Source organism: Armigeres subalbatus, chromosome 3 (genome assembly GCF_024139115.2).
Source record: "Armigeres subalbatus isolate Guangzhou_Male chromosome 3, GZ_Asu_2, whole genome shotgun sequence".
In the NCBI taxonomy this organism is placed as follows: Eukaryota; Metazoa; Arthropoda; class Insecta; order Diptera; family Culicidae; genus Armigeres; species Armigeres subalbatus.
The window spans coordinates 180,481,357-180,490,967 of NC_085141.1; the positions used below are offsets into that span (position 1 = coordinate 180,481,357).

The 9,611-nt window shown below is 40.0% G+C and overlaps 4 protein-coding genes across 8 annotated transcripts in view; 1 reads left to right on the plus strand and 3 right to left on the minus strand.

The window, feature by feature from the left end:
* The window catches only part of LOC134224889 (homeotic protein female sterile-like), an 87,488-nt gene extending 86,245 nt beyond the window's left edge, over positions 1-1,243 (minus strand). For 2 of the 4 annotated variants that reach the window (XM_062704534.1, XM_062704530.1), the window contains exon 1: positions 667-1,243. The gene's annotated coding sequence lies outside the window, so the exon portion shown is untranslated. The remainder of the gene's footprint in view (positions 1-666) is intronic. The other 2 variants (XM_062704533.1, XM_062704532.1) reach the window with 2 other exon arrangements.
* A 3,680-nt stretch (positions 1,244-4,923) lies between these two features.
* Positions 4,924-5,887, minus strand: LOC134222696 (ribosomal RNA small subunit methyltransferase NEP1). Of its 2 annotated transcripts, none has more exons than XM_062701856.1 (3): positions 5,626-5,887; positions 5,325-5,568; positions 4,924-5,266 (listed from the first exon to the last, which is right to left on the minus strand). In XM_062701856.1, exons 1-3 carry the CDS (start codon positions 5,770-5,772, stop codon positions 4,941-4,943), a joined length of 717 nt encoding a protein of 238 aa, XP_062557840.1. In that variant the 5' UTR covers positions 5,773-5,887; the 3' UTR covers positions 4,924-4,940. The 2 variants fall into 2 exon arrangements, with proteins under 2 accessions (XP_062557840.1, XP_062557841.1); XM_062701857.1 differs by having other exon boundaries at positions 5,325-5,564; positions 5,622-5,887.
* A 754-nt stretch (positions 5,888-6,641) lies between these two features.
* Positions 6,642-8,147, plus strand: LOC134222694 (3-oxoacyl-[acyl-carrier-protein] synthase, mitochondrial). Its single transcript, XM_062701854.1, has one exon. It carries the CDS (start codon positions 6,741-6,743, stop codon positions 8,103-8,105), a length of 1,365 nt encoding a protein of 454 aa, XP_062557838.1. The 5' UTR covers positions 6,642-6,740; the 3' UTR covers positions 8,106-8,147.
* On the minus strand, positions 8,125-9,315 carry LOC134222695 (U11/U12 small nuclear ribonucleoprotein 48 kDa protein-like). Its single transcript, XM_062701855.1, has 3 exons — positions 9,012-9,315; positions 8,796-8,940; positions 8,125-8,717 (listed from the first exon to the last, which is right to left on the minus strand). The coding sequence occupies exons 1-3, from the start codon at positions 9,262-9,264 to the stop codon at positions 8,246-8,248; spliced, it is 870 nt and encodes a 289-aa protein (XP_062557839.1). The 5' UTR covers positions 9,265-9,315; the 3' UTR covers positions 8,125-8,245.
* Between the last annotated feature and the right edge of the window lie 296 nt (positions 9,316-9,611).

Sequence of the window (9,611 nt, forward strand, 5' to 3'; positions counted from 1 at the left end):
AATCTAGCTCTCGATCAAAAAGAAAAGTATCGCATTTCAGGCAGCAATCATTATAAATCGATAAAATCAACAAAGCATCACATCACAAATATTCTGCCTTATTAACTAACTTGTATGCTTCTTAAATCTTAATGTTCTTGAAAATAAGGCTTGAATCTAGATTGTGTAGGCTTTCAATTAATTACTGAGGAAATGCTAATAGAATACTAAGTTAAAAACCAGATAAAGTTCCAGATGGAATGTGGAGCAATTCTTGATTAATTATCTAAATTGTACCAGGTTTATCAAGACACCTGATTTTAGTACATACAAATTATAACATCATAAAAACAATATCAGAGTAAAAGAATTTAAATTTATTGATTAAACGCAAACCTGTCAATTACAAAACTTTTGATCAGGCGAAGGAAACATTTCAACGAAGCAGAGCAAGGAAATTTGAACTCGCTAGTTTTTGTAAGTTCTTATTCTGATATATCATCAAACAAACAAAAATATAATGGAATAAGGAATAATGTTCCGGACGACATTCATCACTGTTTTGATTCGTATCCACCCACTGTGTTTCGCTGCGACACTCCGCGAGCGATCGAACATTCAAGTGTGCATGTGTGCGAAATTAAATAAAATGGCGGCACTCGGCTTTTATTTCATTTTCTTCTTTACCCGAAGAATGAGGAGCGCCGTCGTCGCGAGATCCTTTGTGACACACACTATTTTGGCACTAGCGAACACCGCTTGACAATATTTTCCGAAAATTTTCTTCTGAAGCGGAAACGGCTTTTTAATTTCACTTTATTATCATCTGAATTATTATCACAATCAATGAGATTTCAGCACTGTTGACACAACTCATTGATTTTTGTATGCTTTTTGCTACAGCCGTCCGCAAGCCATTTCCCATTCATGTCACCCGTCACTGCCGTTCGGTGTGACCCATGCCGCATTTTTCTCACCACTATCGTATATTCTCACTTTCTTTTCCCGTAGCCGAAAATATCCAATTTTCGCAGCGAATATCACTTTTAATTCGACACCCGACCATAAAGTCCCAATCGAAAACGACTGAAAGCGTTTCGTCTGCTTCGTCCGTTCGAAATTCACACGCGATCAACGAATCACACTATTTTCACCATTACAGAAGCTGCCAAAAACTCGCGAGGCGAAAACGCGTAAAATCCATCAAAATCCCGTCGGCGAAAGAAGAGGAAAATGTTTCACTGCTGCGAGTGTCAACAACTACTAAAGCACTAGCTTGGAGAAGAGCCTCGTCTGTCGACCACTCACAAACGTACAGGTTGTAAATATTTTCCGCAATTTGCTCTTGCGTTGCGTTTGATAATAAAATACTACCACACGTTGATTTTGTTTTGTGGTGAGACCAGGTGAGAACCATCCGAAGAACTGGCGACCCAAACTTGTGTGAGTGCAAATTACGAGATGTTTTTTTCGCCTCCGCTCTTTGAACACACATATGTGAAAATACCCAAAAAATACTTCCGGGACTGGGGCGAGATTTTCATAAAAATTCATGCACCTGATTCCGTTTCAAGAAGTTGGTTTTTGAGCAGAATCACTAAAGTCCGTGTTAGACGGTTCAAGCTGTTCAAGCAAAATGCAGCATGCATTTTAACTTGAAAACGAATAAAAAGATTGAATGCTTCTATATTCAACTCACGTGAATTAACCTATCCCGAAAATAGTAGTTTGTTCAACTAGTTGCAAAAAGATGATTTTTCAGCACGAGTTGTATTTACATTAAAATAAATACTACGAGTGCTGAAAAAATCGAGTTTTGCAACGAGTTGCACACGCTATTTTTTGCAATGACGAAAAAAGGGCTTTAGGGTCTGTCTCATTTTAGGAGAATTAAACTGAAATTAAACCACATTTGAGCACTTACCCAAGCTAGTTCAGCAAAATTTAGTCATGTAATTACTGTTCTGATGTTGGTTTTTTGACGTAGGACTACGTCTGTGTTTTCTATATTGGTGTACACTTTACGATTGCGAAAATCGGGGACCGTCACGAAAATATGATAGACTTTAAACTTTAATATCTGAGCCGTTTCTCGATGGATTTTTTATTTTTTTGGACCATTCGATCAAGGATGAGTCAACGCTTCTTTGTATTTATTTGAAAATAATAATTTTTAACTATTTATTATCGATAATTGATAAAAAGTTTAGAAATAGGTAAACTAACCAATCACGTACATGCATCACTAGCACAGACATCAAAAATCAATCACTTGCGGGCTCGACCGCTTTTATGATAAGAAAGAGGTTATTGCGAAAATGAATTGTTTCGGTGGCATCGGGTTTGACGTGGTAGCTTGGTTGGTGTTAGTGATTCCATCCATTCAAATTTACTGCATCATCTCCCTCCGATGCGCTATCAAATTTGCTAATTTTTCGCAATTAACTCTTTCTTTCCATAAAATGTTGGTGCTGAGAAGAACCATTTTTCATTTCCCAATGCACCTTTCAATAACTAACTGCATCCAAACGCTTGTCGGCACCTTGCGTTGAAAGTTGAAACTGTCCGACCGCCACTTGATGATTTTTCGCTAGGCCTCCAAAATTTGGAATAAATTTTCCGTATTGCCACTGCCACCCACGCCTTCGAGCTGCTGTGTCCGCTCCTCTGCATCGAATTTCGAACCGCTCTTTGTGGAACCTCGATCAAAATTGCTCGTGCGCGCCGAACAGCAGCTTTCTTGTATGTAATAAATTGAGCCCGATAGCCCCGCCCCTTTGTGATCTGATATGGGTGTAAGTATAATGTGCACTCATAACGATTAATGAAGGGGCGGGGCTAATAAAATTACTGTTGGAGTTACAACAGTTGTGCCACCCCTTCATATGTGTGGTTTGCGTGTGTATCCCTGCAAGCACATCAGCAGTGGCAACACAGGAAACGTCAGCAGGAAAGTGTTCGCACCTTTGCGCATAGAAGACGCCATTTTCTAATTCAAATGTGCTCTTGCTGTGTAAACACTGGTTTTCATATTAGTAAATATATTCCAAGTTTCGGTAATTAAACTACTGTTGCATTTTAATTTCATTGGAACAGAAATCCCAATATTTATTTCATTAGCTATAAGAAAGCTGGTTTCCGGCGCGCGCGAGCCATTTTGATGGGGATTCCGCAGACAATGTCGGAGAATGTTATTTGCCACTGCCTTGCAAGCGGGAAAAATGGAACAAAAATAAATAAGAGATTTAAAAAAAATAGGTTTTACGTAAAACATCAAAACAAGGCACGTTACATTTTACAAATATACAAGAAAGGCAAAGTTTTTTCCACGCTAATCACGCCATAATCTAACACATGAGATTCAAAATAATTATTACCAATGGGAAAAAGTATATCTTTGTCGTCATTTTTCAACGAATTATAAGTGAAAATCCATTTTCCACTCGAAACTTACGATCTGTTCGTAAAAAACCGTTCTTAGATTGACATTTCAATTTTTATGGCTCAAATTCATCTGGGGGAAATAATAAGTAGAGCTCTTGTTAATAAACAGAAAAACATATAATTTGTTGGTGGCAATATAGTTGCCACTGCCTTATAAATGGTTAAACCGCTCTTTGCGGAATCCCGATCAAAATGGGTCGCGCGCCGGAAAGCAACTTTCTTTTATTCAATAAATTAAGCCCGTAAATTTGAATGGATGCAATCACTAACAGAAACCAAGTTTCCACGCCAAACGCCGATGCCACCGAAACAGTCCATATTCGCAATTGAACCTTTCTGTTCAGAAAATGCTAGTCCTGAGAAAAACCAATTTTCTTTCCCCAATGCGCTTTCCCAATAATGTAATAAAAGCATCGCCACTGGCGGCACGGGATGGTTCGTTGAGGTTGAATGATCTGCAGCAACACACCGAGGACCACCACCAATGCGATGGATTTCCGTTGAAAATGTTACCAGCGCCTCCGTGATGCTGTGTCCGGTCCGCTACGATCGTTTTGATGCGTCCGCTCTGCGTGAAATCTTGTTCAAACTGAGGATTAGATCCAATCCCGCAAGTGATTGATTTTTGATGTCTGTGCTAGTGATGCATGTACGTGATTGGTTAGTTTACCTATTTCTAAACTTTTAATCTATTTTCAATAACAAATAGTTGAAAATCACTGTTTTCATACAAATACAAAGAAGCGTTGACTCATCCGTGATCGAATGGTACAAAAAAATTGATTTTCGCAATCGTAAAGTGTACCCCAATATAGAAAAGACAGACGTAGTCCTACGTCAAAAAATTACTATTATTTCGAACAATTTGACCTAGTATGTGCTAGTATGTCAATTTTCAACAAGATGTTCAATAAATTTGATATTTCCTGTATGTCAATTTCAACATATTTGTAGTTCACTGCTGAAATTTCAGCTCAATCGGTCATCGGAGAACAATGTTACAGTATGCCAAAATCAGTTAAATTTGAATCCAAATTTTAATTTATAATAAAAATTTAAATATTATTTAAACAAAATTTAATACAAATTAGTCCAATCCAAATCCACTCTAAATCAAATCCCTAAAACCTTTTAAAATTCAGTTCAAACTTAATCAAAATCAAAACCAAATTAAAACCGCGCATCGCATGCTTTGCTGTATCTTTCTTTTGCCTTGGATATACGAGATTGCCGTTTGTCAATTTTTGATACACAAAGAGCCTACCTTGAAACCTGCAGTTTGTTCTATGATGCCTATCTGTTTTATGACCTAAACCAATCCATATCCAATCTGAATCATATCCAATCCAATCAAAATCAAATCCAAAACAAATTCAATCCACTCCAAATCCAATACAAAATCAATTCAAATCCGACCTAAATCAAATTCCATATAAATTCAAACCCATTAAGTGCTAATCTGGATGTGTTCGGAATAAAATATTATAATCGGTTTAGAAATGTTCTATGCACTTGCTCTATATTACACCCCACACCTCTTCGAAAGCGGAACACAGTTTTGTGCATGCCAACGCTGCAGATAACGGATAATTGCTAATGGAAAAATTCCCCTCAGTATAGTCCAAATTCAGAGCTCCATGTGCAAAGGCTCCCACCGCCAGGGCTATCGGTTCATCCACCTTCGGTACCAACTCTCGGGGGTGTTTTACCTCCGATGCGCTGAACGACATGGCAAACTTACGGCAACCCACTGGAAGGTGATTGCTGATTGGGTTCTTGATAACACGCATCAACTTTTTCGGCGAATCGTTTGCCTTTATACTGAATTTATGCAGCAGTTGAACTGGAATTAAATTAGAAGATTAGATACAGCGGTGTAATAATTTCGTCAGGATTTCTACCCATTAATCCGGCAAATCGCCGGAACGTCCGCGGAATTCTTGTCTGTGGATTGATCTCTATCAGGACGTTTTTCTCTGTTTTAACAAAAACCTGCAATAGCCCTGCACGATTCAGCGGTGAATCCATCAGCATCAGGAGGGACTGGTGGGTAATATCCGGTCGACAGGTTCCAGGATCTCTCCCATTTTTTTTCAGTATCGACAAATGATCGTCGCAGTTTAGCAACTCAAAAACTTGACCTACCTGAGAACAAATTTGATGATTTGAATGTGAAAATGCTAAAACATATTAACGACTAACCTTCACCGTTTCTAACTGAGCTCCTTCCAATATGACGACGAGTCTTCGTTCGTTCGATTTGATTTGGCTTGTGTTCATATGTTTAGCAGGCAGATCGCGAAATGTCTGATCCTGCTCTTCTTCGTTGTGCTTCCGCTTTTTACCCATGCTTGTTTATAGAAATATTTTACAAAACTATTAAAATTAAAATCGAGGAGGATTCAACAATCGCTCGCTGCACGTTTTCAACCTCCGTGTTTTGATGGTTTTGATTCAATCAATGACGTTTACTAACATGAGATGATGACAGTCAAAAGTAGACGAGTTCATATAATACGTAATAAAAGAGAGAGTGAAGGCACTCATGAGTGGTGTACAGTCGTGATCAAGATGATGTCAAGACAAAATTTTCAAAACGACTTATCTGCTTTTGTAAACAAAGATTCAAACGACGATTTGACGAATCTGATAGCTCTCCCACGCAAACTAACACCCTCAATAGGTAGGTGAAGGTTTCCGCTACCTGTTGATGGTGTTGGGGTGCGGGGGAGAGCTACCAGACTCGTCAAATCGTCGTTTTAATCTTTGTTTACAAAAGCAGATAAGTCGTTTTGAAAATTTTGTCTTGATGTATTCATCTTGGTCGTGATTCTGGTTGCTGAAAATCTGAAAATAATATTGCCTGATTATGTAAAAATTGCACGCGGCGAACCCTTCATGAAAGGTACCGCCGAGCTTTCTGCACCCCGTTTACTGGGTAAATGGGTAAATAGCATTGCGGTGTATCGTTTGGCGCGGCCGTACCTTTCGACAGTCATTCGCCGCGTGAAATTTTGTGCAAGTACCCATTTGGGAACACTATAAACGCCGCCAGTGTATCATATCCAGAAAATCTGACAATATTATATCCATTCTGCTCCGCTCTTTACTCACCCCTGGCGGTGAGTGGAAAATGAGTTACTGAAAATTATTTATTGAAGTCATGTCTTCAAATCTGGCATCTCTGCACGGAGCAGGATTTTTATTAGGTTTTTGAAATTTATTATTATTATTAGTTATTATTTAACCTCTTAACTAATTTTACTTGGCCTGAGAGCGATAACAAAAATATTAATTCGCTAGATAGTCCCTTTAAGATGTCTATGTTGTGCCCGCGTTGCGTAAAGGCTAGTTTATTTCAAATTGTCCACCGAAAGTTTTCCGCCGCGAGCGCGAATTATTCACAAGAAAAACGTCGCGTAGTTGTTACCGGACTCGGAGTAGTTTCGCCGGTCGGGTGCAGTGTACCGAGAGCGTGGAAAAATGTCCTCTCCGGAGTGTCCGCTATCGGAAAGCTAACAGATGTTGCTTACGAAAAACTGCCCTGCCGGGTAGCGGCCCAAATCAACCGGGACGAGCTCGACGTAGAGAATCATTTTGGCAAAAGCGAGCTGAAAACGATGGCACGGGCAACGGCATTTGCGTTGATAGCGGCCAAAGAAGCACTTGGGATGGCTCAGTGGACGCCCCCGGAAGAGGATATTGAGGCATGCCAGCGAACGGGTGTTGCCATAGGAATGGGTATGGTAGATCTGATGGATGTGTGTGAAACAAATGAAGCACTGAAAAGAGGCTACAATCGGGTGAGCCCGTTTTTCGTTCCCAGAATTCTCCCAAATATGCCAGCCGGGCAATTGAGTATCAAATATGGATTCCGAGGTCCGAATCATTCTGTTTCAACCGCGTGTGCAACGGGAGCACATTCCATAGGAGATGCATTTAGGTTCGTTCAACGAGGAGATGCCGATGTTATGGTTTGTGGCGGGGCGGAAGCGTGCATCAGTCCTCTGGGAATCGCTGGATTTTGCAGATTACGAGCGTTGAGTACATCATTCAATGAAGATCCTGAGAGAGCCTCACGACCGTTTGACGATGCTCGCGATGGTTTCGTGATGGGAGAAGGCTCGGCGACATTTGTTCTGGAAGAACTGAACCACGCCAAAGCTAGGAAAGCCAAAATCATAGGTGAGGTGCTGGGCTATGGTCTTTCGGGAGACGCTTCCCATTTGACGGCTCCTCGGGAAGATGGCACCGGTGCCATGTTGGCCATGGAAAGAGCATTGAAGGATGCTTCTATTAGCCCGTCTGACGTAGGATACATCAATGCTCATGCGACATCGACGCCCATCGGGGATGCGATCGAAGCAAGATCCATCAGAACTCTGTTTAAGAATAACTGGAAACAATTAGGTGTGTCTTCTACGAAGGGAGCTCACGGTCATCTACTTGGTGCCGCTGGCAATTTAGAAGGTCTGTTCACAATTCTTGCGTGTCGCGACGGTAAAATGCCTCCCACAATCAATTTGGAGAATATTTCGACAGAGATGCAAGGAATGAATTTCGTCGCAAACGATGCTCAAGATTGGTTACCTGTGGACGGCAAAAGGCGAGTTGCTTTAAAAAATTCGTTTGGATTCGGCGGAACGAATGCTTCGCTGTGTTTTGCGGAGTATAGAGAATGAAAATGCAATTTTCAGTAAATTTTGTTATCTAGTGAAAGTGTACTCTGTGGATTTTTATTGTAGTAGTGCTTATCACCTTCCTTGTGTTGCAGAATAGACAAGCTTTATTGCATTGCCACGGGGTGAGTAACAATCTTCATCTAATGTCTCGATTCATGTTTTAGCCTTTCCTTGGACCGATCCCTTTTCGACTTCTTTGACTTTGATTTATGTCTGTGGTGAGATCTGCTTCTTGATTTTGATCTCTTGCGATACTTGTGTTCCCTCTTTGTGTGTCTTTCGCGGTCATCTTCATCTCTACTTCTCTTCCTTTCATGTGATCTGCTTTTCTTCCGTTCTCTTGATCTGCTTCTTACTTTCTGTTTTCTGTTTATAGATGCAGACTTTGCATTGGTTTCACAAACCTTATTATCAGTAGCACATTCTTTTGATTCTCCAAGGTATTCAGCCAATGCTTCTGTCTGAAGTTGAATTAAATTTCGCACTTCTTCTTGATATGATAGCGGATTCTTAGCTAAACGATATTTTTGATTCCGACGACGGATGTCGCGTCGGTAAGCTGCAACGTCTGCCAAAGATGTCAACACCGAGTGGTTATCCCGCTTTTTGAAGCTGAAAATAATACGAGAGTTTCAAGAAAGCCTTCCTACTTGTTCGGTGTTCAGAAAAATATTTATTATTGGTGCTTACCTTAGATGAAGCTCGGCTAGTGGTTCATGTTTGGGAGTCGATCCAACTGCGTTTTCATACATGGAAAGACGCTCCTCTCTACTAAAATTGGTTATCAAATCCTTGTGACTTTGCGGGACGTTCTTTTTCTGAGCCGAACTGAGGCCTAAAAAATGGAATCGAAATATAAGTAGATATCTAGGTATAATATGTTGGTTTATTTGCAACAAAACTTACCGAACTGAATCGAACAAGAATGATCTTTAGGTAGGAAAGACTCTGGAAATGGCTCGTCAATTTGGTCTTTACCACTGCTCATTGCTTTATAGCCTGTGCATGACAAAGTTTGTTTGTCAAATTTATGAACTTTCTGGCTTGCCAGTAAACCTTCTCTACTCCAGCCTAAGTCAGAGAGAAGATTGTCTATGCTTCTATTCGTATTTTCTATAAATTCATTTATTTCATCTAACTTTGCCTTGCGTTGATCCATAATATTATTTTGGTTTATCAAAAATTAAGAACAGCTTTTCGATTTGTATTCGTTAACAGGGTTAACAGTGATAATATCATAATATTATTATGTGTATTGTGTGCAAGTGTGTGTAAGTGTGGCACTCACATTGCCTGTGCTACACTGAGATACCAAAGCACTCTATAGTGGGTGAAAATGTACTCATGCTGAAGTTATACATAGTTCAACATGGGGGGTACGCCGTTTGGTATAAAAAAACCCAGATTAATCCATCTAGCGTTGGTGGTGCCTTTCTCGCATTTAGTTAAGACACCAACCTTATATGGGGTTTAAATGGTCCGATGTACCATTTTCATCATAACTTT

Coding starts and splice junctions, on each gene's coding strand:
- LOC134222695 (XM_062701855.1), bottom strand. CDS start 9,264: ATGGATCAACGCAAGGCAAAGTTAGATGAAATAAATGAATTTATAGAA. Junction 8,941..9,011: donor TTCTTGTTCGATTCAGTTCG/GTAAGTTTTGTT, acceptor TCCATTTTTTAG/GCCTCAGTTCGGCTCAGAAA. Junction 8,718..8,795: donor CTAGCCGAGCTTCATCTAAG/GTAAGCACCAAT, acceptor TATTATTTTCAG/CTTCAAAAAGCGGGATAACC.
- LOC134222696 (XM_062701856.1), bottom strand. CDS start 5,772: ATGGGTAAAAAGCGGAAGCACAACGAAGAAGAGCAGGATCAGACATTT. Junction 5,569..5,625: donor CTCAGTTAGAAACGGTGAAG/GTTAGTCGTTAA, acceptor ATTTGTTCTCAG/GTAGGTCAAGTTTTTGAGTT. Junction 5,267..5,324: donor GCGATTTGCCGGATTAATGG/GTAGAAATCCTG, acceptor ATTTAATTCCAG/TTCAACTGCTGCATAAATTC.
- LOC134222694 (XM_062701854.1), top strand. CDS start 6,741: ATGTCTATGTTGTGCCCGCGTTGCGTAAAGGCTAGTTTATTTCAAATT.